At 39.7% G+C, this 23,927-nt stretch overlaps 1 protein-coding gene across 1 annotated transcript; it reads right to left on the bottom strand.

Annotated features, from left to right (window-relative positions):
* Nucleotides 1-51: 51 nt before the first annotated feature.
* LOC149027967 (uncharacterized) lies at nucleotides 52-23,903 on the bottom strand. The gene is made up of 12 exons (XM_089167323.1): nucleotides 22,314-23,903; nucleotides 8,631-8,720; nucleotides 8,298-8,534; nucleotides 7,878-8,102; nucleotides 7,685-7,796; nucleotides 7,320-7,472; nucleotides 5,042-5,103; nucleotides 4,876-4,955; nucleotides 4,680-4,756; nucleotides 4,558-4,598; nucleotides 3,965-4,013; nucleotides 52-1,228 (listed from the first exon to the last, which is right to left on the bottom strand). Exons 1-12 carry the CDS (start codon nucleotides 23,763-23,765, stop codon nucleotides 1,224-1,226), a joined length of 2,583 nt encoding a protein of 860 aa, XP_089023449.1. The 5' UTR covers nucleotides 23,766-23,903; the 3' UTR covers nucleotides 52-1,223.
* Between the last annotated feature and the right edge of the window lie 24 nt (nucleotides 23,904-23,927).

Here is a 23,927-nt window from a genome sequence, read left to right as displayed (position 1 = left end):
CCTAATCCGTCTTAGGATAAGGATATGGTATTGCCCTTTTTTTACCGGTTATTATCCGATTAAATAACTTATTTGAATTTGTTTTCTTATTTCTTTAGACTTTTTACTTGAGATGTGACTATTTTTTGAGATTATTTACTAAAATACATATCAAAATTGCTAAATTCTTAAATTTCAAACCTAACCCTCACAAATAAAATGGTAAATATCAACGAGATAGTCAAAAACTTATTTTCAATCTGTATTCATCCACATTTAAAATAATCCATTTAAAAAAATTATTATTATTATCATCTATATCTTACTGAATCCTTCCATCCGATAGAATATTATCCGACCCCGCTCAAATATAAAAGGATGCAAACATAGTATTACCACCATCCGATTCAAATCCGATCCATTTACACTCCTACAAGAAACCTCTTCCTTGAATTGCCTTGCGACGGGTCTGAAGCGGACGACATTCTACACGCACCTCAGCTATATGGATGTGGTTTTTTCTACTATATCCGTTCCGTTCAACACAATAGTAAATCATCCGCATCAATATGACAAAACCGTTAAACCAAAAGGTTACGAACAAACAGATTAATACGAAATTATTACAGGTTCAAATTCATCATTCTTATACCACCATCAATTCACTTTCTGGAGGTGAAATTGGAAATCCAGCGACAGCCAATTTGAATTTGAATTAGAATTAGAATCAGAATCAGAATCAGAATCCTCATTAATCCACCCATATTTCTTTCCATCCAACGTAACTAAGTCGCACCCAAAACCGTAGAAAATTCCCCATTCTTAGATTTGAGGACCTACACTTAAGGCTCTTGGGAACCAACTTAAAGAAGCCCTATGTTCAAATTAATCAAGAGCATCCAGTCGTATATATGAAAGCGACCACCAGAAGCTGCAACATTAGTGTCAACCAGTATGTTAGGCACATTTAACAGAATATTAATAATTAGCCGATACAAGGGAAGAACTTAAATGGGAAAAATAAAATTACTGCTCACATTTAAAGATTTACAAAGGGGGGAAAACTACAAACTACACTACTAAGATTTGATTCTCCCAAAAAATTCTTGGCATTGGAATCCCAATCCAAAGATAAGTGACTTCACTGTGTATATTAAATACCAATTAGTCTTTGATCTGCCAAATGGTCGAGCTGTCAACAAGAACCAGCACTTCTGCTAGCTTTGATCCACTTGATGTACATGTCAGTCTGCGACAAGCAGCAAAACATTAAAACATGGATAAGAAAGCAGCCTCTACAAGAAGATATCCACAGAATATCAAAATCCTAATCTTTCAAACCCTAGGTCCAAGCATCATTCAGCATTACTGCTCCATTGTCTACAGCAACCTGAATAGGTAAATGGACGTTTAACAAAAGCAGCATCCATGGATGCAGGCACCAGTAACTTGCTACATGTCTCAGGGCCATAGAAGACGACCTAGACTTAATCAGGTCAAGTTTCATGGGATGAAGACATCTTTGCCCCCTGCATGCCCCTCACAAGGAATTTCAATAGCTTAGAGCATTAACCATTTGGACCACATTGCAAATGCTCCTGCCAATATAGTGTGATCGCCTTGTAGCTCCGACAGCCACCTGCTCCTCCGGTGACCACTACTCAGGAAATGTGCTTCTTCTCTCTTCTTTCATCTGGTTTATTTTCCCCCTTATTTCTTGCCTTGTAACTGTATTTTTTTCTAATCTAAATTTTTTTGGCACTCTCCCCTCTAACAGGGAACTCCCATGGTTCACATTTGTTGAGATTAACCTCAGCAACAGCTTTTTGTACAAAGATGCTATCAAGAACCACTTTAACAAGATGGTAAGCTATGACATCTTGGTTGATGGAAGGAAATGAAAGCCAAGAGGAAGAAAACATGGGATACTGTTGTTAAAAAGTCTGTGTTTTACAAGGAAAAAAACCTAGTTGCAGAAAACAAGGACAGTATAATAAGAGTGGAGCGGAAGAGTTGAACTTGATGGGTGACATAAGACACCACAAAAAAAAAACCTATGTTCTAAAGATAACACAATAACAGCTGCTTGTGTAACATAGTCTGAAAGGATTGAATTCCACAACAAAAGAGGGGACTTTAATTTTCTAAACAGGGAAGTAGGAAAAAGAAGCCCCTAGCCACTGAAGCCTCAGAGAGCAACAATAAATAAAGCAAATAAGAGAGCAAAAGTCAGACCAGGAAAAACCCAAAATCTTAAAAGCTTCAATCAAAGTGCAGATCTAATATGGCATGGAAAACCAGCGAGAGTAAAGAACACACAAAATTCCAGAGAACCATCAAAGTAGGAAGTCTTCTTGCTAAAGCAACTGGGACAATCAGGTGGTCTAGAGACAAGTATCATAAGGGGTATCCGGCTCCTTTGTATCTTGCCCTTATCATATCCATTGCCGGAGAGAGGGGAAGAATGAGTTGAGTGTGACTGGTCGGGTATCTAGTTTGAGGATGCACATATGCTCAAGAAAGTGTGCAGATGTTTTAGCAAACGATGGATTTTTCATCAGCATCCAATGTACTCGCAAGAGACATGATGGAAGAGAGGCCCCAAGGGCTGAAAGAAAGCATAGGGTGCTGGCCAGCACCCCAAGGCACTACCTAGGAGCGCAAGGAGGTTCGATCCATATTAAGGGCATTTTTGTAATTTTTGCAGTTATGATCAAGCACAATCAAGGAGCCTGACCCAAGTGGCAGCCCTAATCATTCCCCAGAAACCCTGGAAATTGAAACCCTAATTTCCTCAAACCCTAGACCTCTGGAACTTGAATCTGAAACCAAAACAATTAGGTTCAGATTAGGTTTTCAATACTCCTAAGCTCATAAACCCTAACCAAACCCTGTGTACCCTCCCTAGAAACCCTAGGCACAGAATTTTGGAAACCCTACTGACCTGCTGATTTTCCTTTATTGAATCCTGGTTACTGGCCCTCATCCTTTGGCACTACATTAGAAAAGGGTGAGGGAAAGAACACCCAATTGAAGTTTTAACTATTGTCACATGGCGAATACATAACTGGTGAAGTCGCCATATATAGCAGGATAGATACAAAAAGGAAGTTGGGTAGAATAACAATTGAGAGGTCGGGGAGATACAGAACTCTTTGAAGACATACTTGATGCAGATCCCTTCCAAATGGACCTGCCTAATAATTTCCTAGTCGGTGAAGAAATGCTTCCTTTAAAGCCTTTCTTTTATATTTTTTTTATTTTTTATTTTTGGTGGGGGCGGGGGTTGACAGAAATTTTTGAGAAAGAGGAGGATTGGAGGATCTGATCGGTGTATGAATAAAGCAACATCAAATCTCATCTGTCAGAACAAAAAAAGGCACCAGATTAAATAATCTGATCAACAGAAAAAATCCATGCTCCCCTACTCTCTTTCAAAACTAAAACCGTTAAACAGAGGCGACATTGCTTTGAAATGGAGGAGATGAAGATAGTGATGGAGGCAGGATTGCAGAAGCAACTCAAGCAAATGAAGAAGCCCACTGCAGTTGCAATGGATTTGGTTCTCTGTCATGTTTTACTGTTCATCTTTTCGTTTGGGAAGATGATGAACTTGATATTGGGGGTACTGTGGGGGTTTTTTGAAAATACAGAGTAACAAGTAACAACATCATCACTTAACAGTTCAAATGGACCAATAACAGTACAGTAGTACTTATCTTTGAACATAAGGGGGATATTCTGGAAATTTCACGAAAAATTAAGGTTATTGCTTGTAACTGTTTCCAAAATCAGGTTGTCAGAACATAACTCCCCATTTATATTGCATGTCTGTTTTTAAAATAAACTAGAAACAGAAACAACAATGAACAGTAAACTCAAAAAAGAAAACAAACATTAGGTTGTCAGTAGTTGAATTTTTAGGAAAGGTGTGGCTGCATAGCATAGTTCTAGCAGCTATCATAACATTTAACATTAAACTTACATCTGCGGTAAAGTCCACTTCCATAGGGGCCAGCCCCTCCTAGTCTTGCCTGCAGAACAACAAAGAGATAAAACATCTTAATGGAAGAGTTACAGCAAGAAAAGATAAAGCATAGAGAAAATAGTAAAACCAAGCAGCTCTATCTGAGTGAATAGAATGCTGCAAAAAAATATTAAAGTTTCTTATTTCTTGCATCAATAGAGAACTACAACCAAATGTCCAACCAAGCATACGGAAAGGAAGGCCATAGGAAGTCAGAAGTATCTTTTGAACGCTAAAAGTTACTAACATCAAATCCATTTAGGGTACCGCAAACAGAAAACCTGAACATGATCCCTGACTGTACCCTTCTATCCCTGCATCTGATAAAAACATGTAGTCGATATAATCCTGATGTTTTTCACGCATACAGTGACTGATATTCTATTTCCTCACAAGCTTCTACAAACAAACATTTGTGATAAAGAGTATCTGACAACTGTGCTTGTGAAAGTGTGTTATGAAATACAAAGCATCAGAAACAGCTGAACCATAGAAAGGGGCACAGGGTAATGCATAAAGCAGAGATCATTATTAGAATTAATAGAGCCTACCTGGAGGTAACCTGACTGATCTGAAGATCCGTAAGGTGTATCTAACACAAATAGAAGGTCAATCAATGTTAAGTTTAACAAACAAGGGAATTGAACACTGATAATAGGACAGTCTAGCATACCAGGTTGGTGACCGGCATTTGGTTGCTGATAATAGGGGAGGGATGCTCCACCTATACCTTGTGATAACATATTGTAACTGTACAGCAGGACAAGCAAAATTTGAATTATCTCACATGCAACAGATTTTCTACCAAATAAGATTTCCTAAAGTTACTTATCCTACAACAGTACAACCTTTAATAACAATAATAATACCTTGAGCTTGCAACAGGAAAAGAACTACCCAAGCGTGGACGAGGATATGCTCGTGGGTCTGAAAAAGGAATGCTATCTCCCTGCACAATCAACAAAAAGTTGATGGAATGACAAGCAAGCAAAACAGCTACAAAAGGTACATTTTCTCAGTAAATTTTGGAGTTACCAGCGCAGATAATGGGCGTTTCCCGCCAGGCATGTAGTGTGCATAATCCTGTTCTCTGTAGCCTGGAAGCAGAAAACAAGGTTCCTGAATCATGTATTTCAAATAGGGTAGATAGAGTAGGGAGATGTGGCCAGAGTACCAAGAGATCAAGGTTCAACTTTAAAGCATAAATGAAACTACAAGGACTATCATTCAATCAGCTATGATGTATGGCTCAGAATGCTGGGCTGCTAAGAAGTGTCATATTAATAAACAAAATGTAGCAGTGGAGGATTTTGAGATAGATGTATTGAACTAGGAAGTAGGCCTACAATAGGCTATATACCAAGTTTAATGGGTTTAGAGTCAAGTTTCAAAGGTTTTAGGGCTTGGGATGAAGGCTACTGGAGTTCAGCTGCTGCTGTCTTGGAGTTTCAGGTTAGGTTTTATGAGTTGGGGCTCAGGGAATGCTTTCTGGGGAGTCGGTTGGGCTTGGAAGGGGCTTTGTTGCTGTTTTGTAGTTTCAGGTTTAGCCTTAGTGAATTAGGTCAACCAAGGTTGGTTTAGGATAGGTTTGAAGAGTCCTAAAGGGTTTGGGATTCTTGGATTCAGTTGGGACCGGGATCAAGCGTTGGAAAAGGGTTGGGGAAGTTAATCCTAAAAGGGAAAGGTGATTGGAGTTGAGGATCGAGTGATATGGGGGTTTTAGGGTTAGGTAAATTTCTGCAATTAGGCTTTTCTGGGTCTCCTAAGCTGCTGCAGATTAAAGAAGAAAAAAGGGAGGAGAGGGAAGGGGGAGGCGGGAGAGCTATACCTAGGGTTTTAGGGTTATGGGAGGGTGGGATCTAACTAGAATGGAAGGAAGAGGGAATCTAAGGGAGCCCCAGGGTTGGGAAGGGAGCTGTGGATGTCTGTGATAGAGGGGAAGGGTAGGGAAGCTCAAGCATGTTAGGACTTAAGAGAGGGGGAGGGTGCTGGAATGGGGAGGGGAAGGGGCAGTACTTACTTGGGAATGTGGGAGAGGCTGCTGTAGTTGTTGAACTGCTTTTCGAGCTTGAAGAATAATGCTGGAAATTGAAGAGCTTATAATGCCGCATTGGCGCTCCCAAGAAGACCATGACTTGAATTTCCTCCAAACTTACATTTTTTTTCAATTCAACTCAATGATTATAGGGTAAGGAGGCTTTATTTGTAAGCCTCAAATAAGAAACAGAAACTCTAATTAAGAAGCCTAATTGATTCAAACTAACTTGCTAGATCTAATTAGGACTCTGACTTGACAAATAACTTCCAACATAAATAAGGACTCTTTATCATATTTCACTTTGGAGGGATACAATTAGGATTCTGAGAGTAGATACGGAGTACTAAATAAAAATAGAATAAAAATGGGCTCAAATTAGGGGATCCCAACACAACTGGGAATCACACCTAGACAAGCACTCTGTAATAGCTCACAAAATACTAATCCAAATAGAAAACAAAAATAGATCTAGGATCTAGACAATAAACTGGACTCAATGGAACATTGGAACCTAAACCTAGAATCCATAAAAATTTGGAAAAAATCATCAAAATACCCCTGGTTTGAATTAGGGGTCCAAGGGTTTGGGGAAATAACCCTAGGCCCTGTGGAACCTCTGGAAACACTGTCAACAGCACAAGATAGTGCAGAAATGGGGAAGTTGATAAAGTTCTCAGCAGACCTAAGAAAAATTCTGGAAGGTTAAAATGAAGTAGCTGTCGTACAGGTATGAATACAATACTGCACTCCTGGCAACGTCCTAGAAAGCTCTATGCGGCATGAGAGGTTGAAAGACTATTTTTCTTTTTTTTATCAGAAGTCAAGGGAGAAGTATTACTAGTTGGATGATATATTGAGCCAAGAAGATGTGAAAATGTAGAATATTTTTCACTGAAGGTCGATGAACGAAATTTATTGGCTCCATGACAGGTTCAATCACCAACCAAGAGGGCAAACACAGCCACTGAAGAAATTTAAATTTCCTTCCATCACAAACCCCATGGAGCAAAATCCAGGAAAATGATCCACAAAGGAAGCTGATATAGAAGAATCAATTTCTATACTAGAATCTTCAAGTAAGACCCTAGACAAACACTCATTTACTTCTTTTTACTTTTTATTTTTAATTAATGTACAGTATTTGATATGAAATGAATCATATGAATAGCATGCATAACATACAGCAAATAAGATAATATATAGACTGGATGTAAAATAAGGAAAGTCAAAAAAATAAAGAAAAATAAGACAGAAAATTCTTAAATCAAAACATACCTCTCCCTAAAGCCATCTGCCCTGGCCTCCAAGAAGCTTGCTCCCTCAAAACCTGTGGATGTTCATAAGCAGTAGAAGATTTTCTGTCTCTAGTATAACCATAAGATACTTCAGACTTCCCTCTGTTGGAGGATGCACTAAGCTTTGAGTCACCTGAAACCAAACAAAGGATAGAACATCATATCCTACCACATCACTTCAGGCCTAGGCTAATTCACTTATTAAATGCTTAGTTATACACAACACCATTGTCAGCAAGTCATGTGAGTTGAAAACCTAGGTTACCTACAAGCAACACTAGCTGCTAGATAGCAAAACCAACCAAATTTAAGCTTATCATAATTGGAAGATAAACATGCACTCACGTTGGGCAGCCTTTGGCTTCTCTTTGGACTGATCCTTCGTAGATGGCCTTGAGCCACCTTTATTTTGCTTACCCTTAGGTATGGGTTTTGCAAGTGATGCCCTCACGTTTACCTAAACAATTTACATTCAAACAAAATGTAAGAGGAAAAACATGGAAATTGAAGAATAACAATAGATATAACAAAGCAGAACCTTAGTCCCTTCATCAGACAACCCCTCGTCCTTATTGATTGACTCTATGCATGCAAGAGCAGCCTCACGAGTAGTATAATTAACAAAAGCAAAGTCTTTTCTCCTAGCTGACTGCATATTCCGAGCAAGAACAACTCTCTCAATCTCACCAAATTTTTCAAAATGCCTCCTTACTTTCTCCTCATCCCAAGAGGATGGTACACCTTCCGCATAAACTGACTTAACCTACGAAGGAGAAGTTCATTAACCATATAATGGATTATAATAAGATAACAAAATTAGAAAAGCTTCCCAAAAAAAAAAAAAAAGAGCAGCATATGAGGTAACCACTGACATATAATTTCTTCAACCATTCTTTGAATAACCATGGAAATTCCAGCAGCAAGGAAATAATAATCAACTGATAACCCAAACACAAACCTTCTGCATCTCCTCTTCATCAGGCTCATTCAGAGGTTCAGCCCAAGCAACTTTGATATTGCGTCCCTTGCCAAAAACATCCTTTTTTTGAAGCTTCTTGTAAGCACTTTGTGCATCTTTGTTGGTTTCGAGTTCAAGGAATGCAAACCCACGATTATATTCAGCATTATTAGGATCAGTCATTACTGTGACTGTGTCAATTTTCTCAATCCCAATATTGTCCAACAGATTGACAATCTGTTCAGATCAAGTAGATCCATTTTAGAAACAAATTGATAACTTCAAGAATGAATTTCTAAACAAAAATTTACAACAGAACAATTAAAAACTTACATCTTCTTTCTTCCATTTCTTTTCAATATTACCAAGAAATATAGTGTCATTGACCTCCACGGGTGCAGTTCCACATAGCTTGCCACAAACCTTAGGATTCATCATGGAAGGTATTGAAATATTAGTGAATAACTAGAAAGTGAAAGTGATAACAGAAAACCATATCAGCTAGAAAATGATTGCCATTTTATTAGAATAATAGTGGGCTCCACCTCATAACAGATTACATGATTGGGACATAGTTCCCTAGGCTAGACATAACAAATAAAACGAGTTGAATTGAGGATACATGCTTGATCAGAAAATCAATATGAAAGTAAGAGGACTACACAGTAAATCTGCAGATACCAAATGATGCAATTCTTTCTCAATGATTTTAAAGTAGTAAACATCATAGTTCAAGAACTAGGTTTTATTGCCTAGCCATCTCAGGGCATTTTTATGGAGGATGAATCTGAAACTTGGTACATAGCTTATTTTAGGCCTACTGAACACAGTGGAATTATATGATTAATGAGAAGAAGAAAAAAAACACATCAAAATTACAGTTTGATTTCAGACCGTATTTGTAACCACTATGATGAACTAAAAACTTAAATACCCTATTCTACAAATAATTTAGTCAGAAAGAAGTGTTCAAATCAAACATTTCCTGTAAAATAACTACAATAAACATTAAAAATGCTTAAACTACATTCTCTTGGAAGGGCTTGATAATAGCCGAGATTTAGTAGAAATCACTTGTAGAGGCAACTTCGATGAATTTTCCAGCAAAAATCGACCAAAAGTCGTGAAAAACTCAGCTCCCATCAGCAAAATGTAGAAACTCAATCAAGTTGGGGCACGATATTTTGTCTCAATCAAGTTCAGGGTCCCTTAAGCGTGTTATCCAGTTAAATAGAGATCTTGTGCAGAGATTGTAGTTTTTAGTGCAGACCTGAGAAGGCCAACTATGATGGGCTTCACAAAGAGACAAGTAGGACAAAAAGAAAACACATAAGAAGAAGAGGAGGGGGGTCACAGGCTCTCAACTCATTCTAATCAATCTAAAATTTTCATCCTGATACAAGCTACCAAAAATAAATAAAAAATCCAACAAACAAAGTACACCCAGTAAACCTAGGAAGAACCCTTTTCCTAGCCTTAGAAGGAAATAATCTTCTAAAATACTCTTGCAAAACTAAAAAATGATTGAGTAATATACCATTACCAAAATAAAATAATATACTACCAGACCAGTGGTTCAGAGTGGATCAAGCTCATCTTGTTCTAGAAAGTTGGTTAGGTTTATTCTGAATACCAAGTTAATAAAAGAACTTGGAGGGGTTTTCTAGTGGTGGGCTTCCACAAAGGAGGAATTAGAAGAATGGGAAGAAGAAGAAAAAGGGAATCACATAAGAGAAAGGAAGGATTGAAGACATTTAAAAAAGAAGAAGCCCATTGGGTTAGGCCCATCAAAGGCCTAAAGCTATCACCCAAATCAGCCCATGGCTTTCATGGGCTATGACTGTTTTAGTGGGTTAAAGTTAGCCTACATATATTTCTCTTCATGGCTAGACTTTAAGCCCAAATTTAGTTCTTGAAAAGTCAATAAAAGGGGTTGTGCTTTGAAAATAAAAGAACTCAGTGTCAAAGGAGTTTTCCTTTATCAAGAGTTAGGTAGTAGTTGAGTTATTAATATGTAGGTGGTGTTAGCTAGTGGTTGGATGTTACCATTAATGTTTATGTCTCTTTAGAATGCTATATAAAGAGACTTATGTAAGAGGTGTGAGACAACTCATCAATTGAAATCAAATTGCTTTGTTAGCATTCCTTCTCTATAGAGAATCATTGTGTTTGATCAAGGTAAGTTGGTGTTTGATCCAATCGATCCACCTTGCGATGTGAAGCCCGGGTGTTATATTGTTATTCTAAATTCCCTCATATTTTTCTCTCAATTTCTTCATCATAGTTCTGCCCCTGTTTTGAATATCTATTCCGCCCGTATTGTTATACTATTATCCTTATAATAACACTCTAATTTCAGCTCTCTTTCACATCTAAATTCTGTTTCATCTTATGTCTATCAAATCTAAACTTGATTCCCCGTGAAAAGTCCTATTTGGCTACTGTTTTGATCAATCAAATACAGTACTACATTAAAGGGGGGGGTGATTTCTCACATGCACACAGGCAAATGGGCTCTCAAACCATAATCTTAATTCATTCTAATTAATCTGAAATTTTCATCCTAATACAAGTATTTGGAAGAAGAAAATCCAACTAATACAAGGAAAGCTAGTAAACTAACAAACAAACCTCAAAAGAAAATGATCTTTTAACATTCCTAACCAAATCTAGCTTTTGCAAATGGATCCTACTTTTCTAAAACTGAAAGAATAATGTACATTACCAAAGTAAAGATATATGTATGTAAATTCTACCAGACCCATGGTTCAAATTGGACCCAGTTCACCTTCTTCTAGAAACCCAGCCAGGTTTGGATTAGTCCAAGGAGTATATCTGCATCAACCCCCCTGATGTTAAGGAAGAACTCACCCAAAAGTTTTATAAAGTGAGAGAATCAAAATTTGCAAGCAGGGGCTATCATCTTGATGTAACCAGGCCCAGCAAGCACAGGGCTTATCAAAACTTGGACCAAAAGCAAGCCCCCGATTGGAGCACCAAGGAGCTGGCTGAATCCTCAAAGGGGCAAGTTGACCATTTCTCTACCCCCTTAGAACATCAAAAGGGTCCAGTAAATTTCAGAATATTTTTAGGATCCTATATTTACTTTTTACTTTTCAATTGGATTAGAGTCCTTGTCTGAGTAGGAGTTCCAAATGGAATCCAATTTTCAAGTAGAATTCCTTCAAGAAGTTTGGTTACTTTTTTGTGAGTAGTAAAGGGAATCCCAATTCACAGTAGATTCCCTGGTTCTGAGTCCCAAGTGTGTTTCTCAATTAGATAGAGTCTTAGTTGCATTCCTTACTTTGTAATCGAATTAGACTGGATTAATAAAATTGCGAAGAATTGAAGGAGAATTGGAATCATGGGTTCCCCATGGCTGAGTGTGTGAGATTTCTGTCATTGTTCATCTTCTTCTTCAACTTCTACACCCTGCATGATCTCCCCTACAACAGCTTAGAGTGAACCAGTCCACTCTCAAAAAAGTAAATACAATCCCCCGTCCCATTCCCAACCAAAGTCCCCACTCAGAAACCTCTCTTCCCCCCCCCCTTCTTCTTCCCTCTGGCAGCGGAACCCCTTCCACCATTAAAATCCTCACCCCCTACCCCAACCGCACCTCCCTTCTCTCTCCTCTTATCTCTAAAACCCTAACCAGCTCATTCTTTGAAGTTGCAGAATTTTCCTGCACTTCATATTTTTCATAGAAACCCTAACCCTAATTTCATTAAAAACCTAACATCTCCTCAACCCTTAATCCAAAGGCTAAAGGCACTAAACCCTTTTAGGACTAGCATCCCCACCCCTTACCCTACCTTCTATCCCTACGCCAACCTAACACTAACCCTAGAAACCCTAGAATTCTTAAAACCCTAGAGAATCACAAAACCACAAAACTGCAATTACAGATTGTTAAGTAACAGAGTACTTTCTCTTAGACTTAGACCTAAATCTTACCCTATACATGACCTAAACCTCCCTTTTCAATACCCAAGGTTTGAAAGTTGACCTAAACCTAGCATCAGGACATTCAGAGAGATTTCAAAGTGTTTTGAGTACAGTTTTACTGCTGTTCATTAATATTCTGATTTGGATGAAAGGATCCCAACTCTAGGTGACCTATTTAGAGGATATTTGAAAGATCAGCAGCTGTACCCCAACTCCAGACTTTGACAGTAGGGTTATAAGCCTAAAACCTGATGTGAACATAGAGAGCCCCCTTGACCAAACTCTAAGTGGGACCCACTAGATGGCTCCAAGAAGCCCCTTGAGCTGGCTGAACCCCCTAGTAGGGTATTTAGGGCATTTTCAGCCCTCTTTTATTGCTGGAATTATTTCCAGATTTACTTTCTAGAGTTTGTGTTGGTTTTTATTTCTTAATTTGGGTTGTATTTGAATTGGTTAGGTTGTGCATAAGATAAGACTCTTGTACAAAGAGGGTTCCTATCTATTAGGAGGGATCTTATCTTTCAAGAGTTTACTTTCATTTAGAAGTTGTCTTTTAGTAGTAGGTGACTGCGTGTCCTGGAGAAATTCTTTTTAAAGTATTCGTCAGTTAGTCTTTTATTTTCAGCACACATCTTTAGTCGTTTAGATTTCCAAATCAAGAGTCCAGATTATGTGGTGGGATTCATGTTTGTCAAAAAATCCCACTTAGTCATAGTGTCTTTGAAGGCTATAAATAGCCCCTATTATTCTTCGCAATTCTTCAACTCTGATTATTGAATGAAAAATTGATTGAGTTGAGGACCGAGGTTCCTGTTGAGGGGGCCTCGATGGATTTGCAGTAAGATATCCTTCAATATTCAGCACCCTCCAAGCTTCTTCAAAGTTCAAGCAACCTCACTACAGTCTTCAACAATTCCAGCAGCCAAAACAACCACAGCAGCCTTCAATCAAGTACAACACCCCCACCCATGCTCTCACCTCACAACCCTCTTGCATCCCTTGGGATCCTTGTCTGTCAAAAAATCCCACTTAGTCCTACAGTCTTTGAAGGCTATAGATAGCCTATTAATCTTTGCAATTCTTCAAGTCTGATTATTGAATGAAAAATTGATTGAGTTGAGGACCAGGGTTCCTGTTGAGGGGGCCTCAGTGGATTTTCAGTAAGTTCTCCTTCATATTCAGCACCGTCCTTCAAGCTTCTTCAAAGTTCAAGCAACCTCACTACAGTCTCCAAAAATTCCAGCAGCCAATACAACTACAGCAGCCTTCAATCAAGTACAACACCCCCACTGCTGCTCTCACTGCAGAACCCTATCGCATCCCTTGGTAGCCCTTTCCCCAGAATTGCTGACCACGCTATTCCCTTCCCCTTGCTGCCGTAACCTGGCAGCAAGCTTCCCTTCCCCCTATAGGCACTCCAGCCCCCTCCCCTCATCCCTACAACTCCCTAACCCTTCCTCAGCCCCTCCCCTGTTCTGTGCAAGAACTTCCACTCATTCCCCTGCTGCCAGCTTGACATAAGTTGTTTTCATAATCAATGAAGCCCCTTTCTTCATCTAGCTCTTCCAACCCCAACTTGATAACACATCAAGAAGAATTGAACACTTCACAGTGAGCACCATCACAATATTGAGAAACTGAGGGTTCAACGAATACATAATCTTCAAAGTGAATAATGATATGATACTTCTCTGATAACATCTCTACCACAGGCTTTTGGATGAGCTTGGTACTTTGCCTTCATCAATAGACAATGTAACCAGTTTCCGATTGGCCAAACAAACTCCAAACTCAAACACAAAAGAATCCATTGCCACGGTTGTATTCGGAATTACTACAGGCCCAAAAAATATGAGCCAAAAGCTAAGGGGGGAAAGGCAAAGCAGTGAATAAACAAAACTTTATAATAATAATAATGAACAAACTTGTATTAAGCGCAACTCTATGATAGAATGGCAAAATTATAATATTTAATCGCAAAAAAAATCACAAGAAAGTGTGTTCATAATTAGTATTGAAGTAACCACGATTCTACGCTTAGGAGTTCTGTGATTGTTTTCCCTAGAATTAGGGTTAGCCCAAAATCCTTTCTCTGGGTGAACCAGCAAAGGAATTATCAAACCTGGGAATTAGATATTTTTACTAAACCTATGAGGGATGGGTCTGATGGAGATTTGTACCTTGGGAAAGATAGGGATTAACAAAAACCTAAAAGGGTTGAAGGAATTGAGAAGAAATTGAGTTCAGGATCTAAAGAGGATCTTAGGAACAAGTTAGGAATAATATGGGTTGGTTAAGGATGATTAAGGTTTTAACAAAATCACTATGGGTTGCAACAAAGAAGCAAAGGGTATGTTTGATGATACCAAGACATACCCCAAGATGAGCAGGGAATCTTTCTTGGTTCAGTTAAGGTTAACAAAAACTATACGGTTAGGCATGGGAAGGGTTTGAGATGAGTAAGGGTTATGAGCAATCCCTCATTGGTGGAAACTTTGGAGGAAAAACAATTCAACTCATGGGAAGGGGATAAGAGGGTAACAATCAGGGACAGGGGAATAGGAGAACTTGCGGTTGGGTAAGGAGACTCTTAATTCTTGATTTGCCTTCTTTCTCACATTTCTTTCTTTCTTTCTCTCCTTTTCTCTGTCTTTTCTGTTTTCTTTCTTTTCTTGTTCTGAAATTTCAGAATCTGATGCAGATCCAAGAAAAGGAAGGGGAACGAAGCTGCTGCAAGGCATAGGAGGGAGCGTGCAGGGAGGTCTGCACAAGAAGAAAGACGGGTACAGGGGTCATTCTTGATAGGCAGGGTAGGGAAGGGGTGGGGATGGGTTGTACTTACCGGACAAGGAAGGAATGCTGCTGTAATAAATGAATGCTTGCTGGACTCTCAAGATCTCTTGTTGAAACTGACGAATAAAGCCTTCTAAATCCACTGTGGCCCTCCCAAGAAGACCACAATCTTGTTTGCCTCCAAACAAAAAATTTTATTCATCAATTCAATGAGGCAAGGTGAGCTATTTATAGCCTTGCAATTGGAGGGAAAGGCTTAGGCACTAGCTTGGGAACCTAACCTGACTCAACTAGGGAATCTTTTATAGACTAGGATCCCCTTTACAACTTAGTTAAATAACAACAACTACAAATAAAAGAAAGCATCTTGCAAAATAGAAGCTAACTATCCAAAAGGAATCTTAATTTAAATAGATTCCAATTGGGACTTCCACTCTAGCTAGGACTAATTACTATCTCAATTCAAGAAGTAAAATCAGATTTGGACAAACAATAATTACTGGACAACAAAAGAAGCATGAAAATGACCATTATACCCCTAGTAGGGTTTGGCCAGCCCACTTGGTGTGCCGCTTTGGTGTCGGTCTAGGGTCCAAATGACTGGTTTGGCTAGGGAGAGGATTCCTGCTTGCATCAAGTATGTTTGGAAGGGGCAAATTTGGTAATATGTGAGAAGAAAAAACAAGACAGGGAATAAAACAAGATGGAGAATAGGGGATAGTTGTGGAGGAGGGTTTAACATAGGGGTTTGGAGTCGCAAACTCAGGAGAAGTTAAGGTGAAACTGTGAAAGACTGAGGAAGGCAACGGCTATGGACTGCGGTTCTTTCCTCTCTTTTTTTCTCGTCTGTGTGTGGAGGTTTTGAAAGGGGGGACAGGGAGTGTTGTCTAAATTTGGCTGCCTTTTTTTCTTTTTCTTTTTTCCTTCTGGTGCTGGCTGAACCAAGATGTGGGCAATGGTAGGTCCAGGTTGATGGGGTTTGGGCTTTGCTGGTGAATCTCTGTCTCTGCATCCAAGCTACTTAAAAAAAGAAAATCCAACTAATAAAACCTTAATAGGAAATAATCTTCTGAAATTCCTAGCCAGCTCTAACTCTTGCAAACATATCCTACTTTATAAAATTGAAAGAATAATATACTATTACCAAAATAAAGCATTTTTATGTCGACCGCTGGTTCAAATTGGGCCCAGCTCATCTTACTCTTACCACCTGGTGGGTTTGGGTTGGTCAAGGCAGTACGTCTGCACCAAGTTTTCAACTTGCCATTGATCTTGTCTTGTCATTTCAAAATAGAGAGATAGAGAAGCATAGTTTATGTGATATAAGCCAGGGTGTGGGTCACTCTTCAAGATCCTCTCAAATTGAACCAGCTAATAAATAATCAATCCCTGGGAAATTTTCTTAGTTATGGGTCCTCTCAAAGGAGGAAATTCAGTAGAATAGGGTATGGTGTGAACTAGGATAAGGTAGTTATGGAATAAATGGGGAACTTCGGATTTTAATTCTACCCAAATGGCTTTGGTGAAGACGATCAGAAATTTTTGGATAACAAAGATCCTTAGATGGGTTGGTTTTGGTTGCGAAAATTGTATCTTGGGTATGGAAAGAAGTAGGGAAGTTTAGGGTTTTAACAAACTCTAGAGTTTTAACCAAAAAAAACAAAAAACAAACTCTAGAGTGGTTAGATTGTAATAGTTATGGTTTGGGGATATCTGGACACACCCTAGGAAGGATGCGAAGGGAATGGGAACTTCGCAGTTAGGGGAAAGGGATTTGAGAAGCTTGCAGTTAGGTCTTGGGCTAGTCTTGGGTGATTCTTGAATGAATTCTTGAATACCCTTTCTTCTTTCTTGTTTTTTTTTTTTTCTTTCTTTCTTCATTCTTTCCTTATTCTTTTTTTCTTTTTTCTTTTCTTTCTTTCTATGCTGCCTCAAGATCAAGAAGGTTAAGGGAAGAAAGAAGGGAACGAGAAATGGGCTAGGAAGGGGTTGTGGGTAGGGGGAACAATGGGTTGTAGGTAGAGGGGAACAAGGGGAGGTGGGGAAGCTTGCAGCCGCAGGAGGCAGGAGGCAGGAGGCAGAAGGAGGGGGAGAGGTGGGAGCTTACTGCACAAGGAAAGAAGGGGTGGAGAGGGTTGCGCAAGGAATAGGGAGAGAATTGAGGGCACAGAAGGGGCCGGGGGTTGTACTTACTTGAGGGGAATGTAATGGTACACTCTTAGATTGCCATAAGATGTCTTGCTAGGCTGTCACAGGCTTAAGCAGTAGAAAAAGAATATGAGAATTGCAGAAAATAGCTCACACTCAGCTGTGGGGATCCACCTTGGAACCCACAACTCCAATTCCTTCCATGTTCAATTTTATTAATCCAGTCTAAATTGTAACGCTGGGTATGGGGCCTTTAAATAACCAGTTACAAAAAGGAAAGACACTTGGACTCAGACTTATTAACTAATAGACTTGGCCTTAATTAGGGAATCCAATTTGCATTGGCATTCCCCTTACGAGCTTTGCTATTAGAGCTACTTGACCTTCTCAGGCACTGCAGAATGGTCCCAGGAAGGATGATAAAAAGGGCTGCTGCCGGCTAGGACCAGCACTTGCCACCAGACTATCGCAACAGGAGCGGCCGCTAACATGCTCAATTGCCTTCATTAAAGCAGCACTAAAACAAAGCACCTTGCCACCCCCACACTATATTATACACTCAACCACTTTTTTAGTAGTTAAAGCAGAAGTAAGCCACATGCAACAGCAAACTATTAGCGACTACTTAACAACTCAATAACTAACTAACAACTTGGAAAAGGACTTTCTAAGAACCACAAAAGATAACCAAATATAAAAACAATTATCTAGAAGGAATATTGTGAAAATAGATTCCAACTAGGATTCCCACATGGACTAAGACTCTTTAACAACTTGACCATGACATAATCAACTAAAGAAACAAAAGTAGATCTTGACTCCTGACAAGACATGGAATCTAACTAGACACACAAGACCCCAAGGAGGGGCATGAAAATGACCAACATACCCCATAGGCCATTGGCTAGGAAATAGGCCCATCTTCGAGGCTTTTTCTTTGGGTGGCGTTGGGGGAAGCACTGGACCTGCTTACAGCATTAAGTCTCATACCTTGTCTGACTTCAAAAAGAACTGATCAACAAGGAAGGATCCATGTCGCAACCCCATTTAGTTGGGTGATGCAGATCCAGAACCTATATCATTGGGTCAAAGGTTATGGCATAGTAGTTGTTATTGTTGTCTAAGGAAGGATCCATGTAGTTGATCCCATTTAGTTTGGATAACAATGAGTTGTTCTCGTTGAGCACCCCCAATGGTATTATAGATCACAAATTCCAGAATTTTACTTGCTATTGAGAATGCCAACGACGCTTATACATGTGCTATTTATAACAATTATCACAAACCAATACATTATAGACGATTTTCCAAGCAATTTCACAGAAGATCTAGGAACCCTTGAAGCTAAACATTATGTTCCAATTGGCGATGAAGACTGTGTCATTCACAACTGGAATAAGAAAGAATAAATTGTGCCGAATTGAGTAGACAACGTTAGTAAAATTGATGCAGTCCATTCACAATTTTACAAGTCCTAGAAAAGTTATATGACAGTAAGCAATGGAAGATTTAGTAGGGATGTAAATGGATCACCAAAATCTGCTTCGAATTCGTATCTGCATCCATTTAGGGGCATCTGAATCCGTCCAATTACTAATAGGATGCGGATATGGTAAACCCCTTTTCCTATTGATTACTATCCGTCCGATCAAACTATCCGATTAAGTTACTTATTCGGATATTTTTTCTTTTTTTTTATACGTTTTTTACTTGATATACGTGAGTACTACTAAAATAACTACCAAAGTTGCTAAATTCTTAAATTTCAAACCTAGCCCTCGCAAATAAAATGATAAAGACGTGAATTGGTAAGCGAAAAACTTCTATTCAATCTGTATTCATATCCATTTAGAAAAATCTACTAAAGAAAATAACTATTCAACTATCATCCGAGTCCGACTAAACCGGTTTGATAGCCGATAGGATATTGTCCAAATCCGTCCAAAAATAATAGGATGCGGATATGGTATTACAACTATCAAATCCGATCTGTCTACACCCCTAGATTTATGCAGATTTCGGTACTACACTTATTTAACACTGGAGGTTGACTTTTTCCTCAACTAAGAGAGACTAGCATAGAACAACATTTGGCAATATTATAATGGTCTAATGCACGTATGAGCATGTTTCTACAGTTGAGCTCTAAAAGTATATTTTCGGTTTTGGGCATATATGAACATGTTCCTGCAGTTGAGGCATCAAAGTTGGAGCTTTTAGTATATCGTGGCTCTTTGTTAAAAATAAGTTAAAAAAATTATCCAGATTTTGGTGCTACACTTATTTAAAGCTCAAGGTTGCCGTTTTCCTCAACTAAGGGAGACTGGGACAGAACAACTTTTGGCAATATTATAAAGGCTTAGTAGACATATGAGCATGTTTCTACAGTTGATCTGTCAAAGTCTAATCTTGGGTTTTGGGCTCATATGAGCATGTTTTCACAGTTAGCTGTCAAAGTCAAAGCTTTTACTAATAATATCTTAAGTTGTTGGATACTTGGATGTCCAGTTTTAAGCACTAATAGCTTCCAACTAATTAAATAGATAAATAAAGTTGCAGGATCTTAGATGCGGTTTTCCGTCTAGACATAAATCAAGCATAATAAAAGCAGTTAAAGTATTATTTTAAAGTAATCTAGTGAGAATAGACATGGTTCACATCATAATTGCAAGGCAATGTGATGTGATATAGGATCTACAGTTTGGTTGGATAAGGTAATGCCCTAGATCTAGATGCACTAGAGGATTATTTTCCTGAGAATCAGCAGTCTTCTAGTATCTATAGGATCCTACGGCTAGGTTCTAGGTTTAGAGGCTAGGGTTCAATGAACCAAGTCTGAAACCTTGATGTAATTTTAGTTTCAGAATTGAATTCAAGTCTAGGGCTTTGGAAAATTAGAGTTTCTCTAAAATATAGGGTTTCTAAGTTTTGGGCTAGGGCTAGGTTTAGGTCAAGTATCTATTAGGGTCGAGTGAAGTTAATGCTAGAAGGGCTTAGGTTTTGGATGAATGCTTGAAGAGAATTAGGAATTTGTAATTTTAGGATTCTAGTTTCTAGTGGAGAAGATGAATTGCATAATTTTCTAGAGTTTAGGTTGGTCCAATTGGGCTGAAATTGAGAGGGCAGGTCACTATGGCTAGGGAAATGATGTTCCTAAAGATATAAAAAGTTAGAATTGCGTAGATCTGGCCTTGAATTTTAGGTCTAAGAAAATTCCAGAAAATTTCTGAAAAAATATTAGAAAAAAAGATATGCACTTTTTTCTTTTCTTTTCTTTCTTTTTCTTTTTTTTTTTTTTTTTTTTTTTTGGGGGGGGGGGGGCTGTAACAGCAGGTTTTAGGGTTCGCGGCTGGGGAAGGAAAGCTGGGGAAGTGAGGAAAGGGAGAGGACGGCAAGGGCCAGGGTGGGCTGCTTATAGCTACTTGAAGAAGAAGAAGATGGAAGCTGGAAATTTTAAAACTCTGCAGAAAACTCCTTCAAACAGTATCCGCAAGTTCCTCCAAGGGAACCCACAACTCCAAGTCTATGCTTCTTCAATTCTCACTTAATTTCATTAATCATAAACTGAATCGTATCTCACACTAGAAGAATCCAAATTGGAAACTAAAGAGTAGATGTGGAATCCCTGGAGGATGTAAACTGAAACCAGGAGACTCCCTTACAACTTAGAAATCCCAACCTAACAAGGACTTTTCAATAATTCAACAAAGAAGGACTCAAACTCGAAAATAGAAGTAGATCTAGGGTCCCACAAATAGAGTGGCCCAACTAAATCCTAATCTAGAATCAACAAAAAAAAATGCAAAATTGCCAAATTACCCCTATACCTGGACGAAATTGCCTGGGTTGCTGGTAGGGCCGCAGGGTACTAGTGAACTCCCTAATCCCTCTTTGAATGGGCTTGGATCTGGTTTAGATAACAATGCCCAGGCATAATGTAATCCTTGCTTGGTAGGAGACCAACTACGAGCCAATATTTAGGATCTACCATGAATCAGCCAAGTTTGGAGAAACCAGTGCCAAAGGCTTTTGCCCAAGCAAAGTCCCATGGAGCAATTTTCCTACATAGCCTTACCCCCAAAAATTTTTGCTAAGAGGTTGTTTCAAAACATTGACCTCAAGCTACAACTATGGTCCACCAACCAATGCGCCAAGGCTCCCCCTTATGAATCAGCCAGGTTCTAGTAGGATAAAACAGTGTGTGTGCACCATATAGAGACTGGGGTTAGGTTAGTTTTGAGGTCTAGTGGTTAGGTTTGGTGAAGTAGACGATGGGAAGCTATCAATGAAGGTTTAAGGTTTCATCGAAGTGTTTTGAATGCTGCATCTATGGTTTTCAGCAAGTTAGGGTTAAGATTTAGGGTTTTGGAAAAGGCTTCTTTAAATAAAACTAGGTTTTAGAGATTGAATTTGGGGACAGGGCTTGAATCAAGTGATGAGGGACTTATGAGTTATATTTGATCCAAATATGAGAGAAATAATAAAGTGGTTAGGCCTGGGTAGAAAAGCAGGGTTTTCACTCGAGGTTAATATTGATGGAATTCGGTGTTTCAATTAAGGGAATGTGCAGCATGATTGATCAAGTGTAGGAGTACATGTGGGGATACTGTGGGCTGAAGTTGAAAGGTTTATCGAGGAGAAATAAGCATATGGATGGTTTTAAGTTGGTAGAGTTTGTAACAAATGAAAATTCAAAATCGGAGGGGCCGTTAGGATTTGGAAATTAAAGAATTAGAAGAAGGGCCGAGGATGTTACAAGCTTGCTGCAATTGCAGAAAATCATTGAAAATTAGCTTGAATAGATGAAGATGATCTTAAGAGGGGGCAAAATAGAAGAAAAGAAATCAGGCATGGGGTATCAATACTGTATGCATTGCTCAACCGCGCCAAGACACTTACAAGAATGTCATATACATATTCAATCAACTCTAATTGTGAAGCATTAGTGTGGGGGGTGAGGGTTGTAATGGAGTAAAACTATCCGATTCACGATATTCAACCACAAATAGGGAAATAAATAGCAAAAAGAAGCTTCCTGTAGAAACATAATCCCAGACACAAAAAAGGGAACACTAACACAGAAACCAGAAAGAAGCAGCAGAAATGGAAGAGGGAATCAAAAAATACCTCCACTTTGGAGTATTCAGTTAAAGCCGTTTTAGCATCGGCTGCGGAAGCATATCTTAAGAACGCATACCCCTTGTTCTTCCCAGTCTGATTGTTCTTCATCAACCTTACCTCCACAACCTCCCCAATCTTCTCAAAAACCTTCCGTATATCTTCCTCCTTGGCATCCTTATCAAGTCCCCCTAGAAATATCTCAGTCTTCCTCCTCCTACGCCGTTCGGAGACCTCCATTTCTTCATCCCTGGGGGCTTCCTTCCGCTTCTCTTTTTCCTCCTTACGGTCACCTTCTGCAGAGTCGTCTACCTTTTCCTCCTTACGGTCACCTTCTGCAGAGTCGTCTACCTTCTCCTCCTTAGGGTCACCTTCTCCACTGTCGTCTACCTTCTCCTCCTTTCGAGCTCCATTTTCAGAATTGTCTCCCTCTTTCTCCTCATAATCACCATCCTCACAATTCTTTGCCTCTACCATGGGAACCGCTTCTTGATTATCCCCTCCAGCACCAGACCCACCGGTAGGATTTCCGACTTCACACCCATCAGTATGAGATCCAACCAAATCCACATTTGGCACGTCGGGTCGAGATTGAGTTTCGGTAACCTCAAGACTCTGAGATACAGCCAAATCTAGGTCAGAAACTTGCAACTCAGGAGCCTCGGACTGCTTAGAATTCTCAACTACAATTGGAGCCGAAACAGAAGACTCCTTTCCATCTCCATCGACCAGCTGAAGCTCCGGTTTTGCTACTTCATTGGAAGGCTTCGGGACTCGTTTGGTGACTTTCTTCTTAATCACCTTCTTAACAACTCTGATGACTTTCTTGACAGGTGGTTTTACGGGTTCCTGCTCAGCGGATTTATCAGCCGTTTCTTGTTCGGAGGATTTACCAGAAGCAGCAGTTCCATCGGACGCTTCAGGCGTAATAGCTGCCGGAGGAGGAACTGTTGCTACGGTAGTTAACGGAGCGCTTTCATTCGAGGCTTCCCGAGAAATGGTTTCAATGGACGTGGTTTCCGGTGGAGTGGTATCAGCGAGCGTGGTTTCAGAGGGAGTGATTTCGACGTTGGTGGTTCCTGCAGGATTTGCATCGTCCTTGGTGGCTACGGGAGGAGTGGTGGTTTGGAGGACGACGTTCTCAGGGGGAGTGATTCCGACGGCAGCTGTTTCCGAGCGAGTGGTTTCGACGGCGGTGGTTTCCGATTCTGAGGGAGTGCTTTCGACGGTAATGGTTTCCGTTGGAGTGGATTCGACGGGTGTGTTTTCCGCGGGTGTAGATTCGGCGGCGGCGGGTTGCGGAGTCGAAAATTCGTCGGCGGTGGTGATGGCTACCGGAGTAGTGGTTTCTGCGGTGGGCACGGCGGAGCGGGTGTTGGCAGCAGGAGTTCTGGGGGAGGCCCTGGTAGATTTACGGGGGGTTGTGGTGGGGGTTTTCCTGGCACGTAACTTCGGAGCCATTTCTGCTTGCTTTTCTCTTCTCACTCTCTCTCTTTCTCAAAGACCCAACAGGAACGGAAAATCAAAGAAGCCCTCGGCACTAAACAAAGAACCACCAGAGAAGATCAGAGGAACGAGTCGAACGACCTAACGATTATTAAAATTACATAAATAACCCTCTTC

The sequence above is a fragment of the Hakea prostrata genome, chromosome 1 (assembly GCF_041222555.1).
Source record: "Hakea prostrata isolate BN-2017 chromosome 1, UWA_Hpros_2, whole genome shotgun sequence".
Lineage (NCBI taxonomy): Eukaryota > Viridiplantae > Streptophyta > Magnoliopsida > Proteales > Proteaceae > Hakea > Hakea prostrata.
Note: the sequence above shows the minus strand (reverse complement) of the source record. Positions and strands in the feature narration are given on the sequence as shown.

Bases quoted from the DNA above. Each gene is read 5' to 3' on its own strand.
- LOC149027967 (XM_089167323.1), bottom strand. From the start codon at position 23,765: ATGGCTCCGAAGTTACGTGCCAGGAAAACCCCCACCACAACCCCCCGT. The intron at 8,535-8,630 runs GTAAGTTTTTAA...TGATCTGAACAG, and splicing joins AGAAATGGAAGAAAGAAGAT to ATTGTCAATCTGTTGGACAA. The intron at 7,473-7,684 runs GTGAGTGCATGT...GTTTGGTTTCAG, and splicing joins GAAGCCAAAGGCTGCCCAAC to GTGACTCAAAGCTTAGTGCA.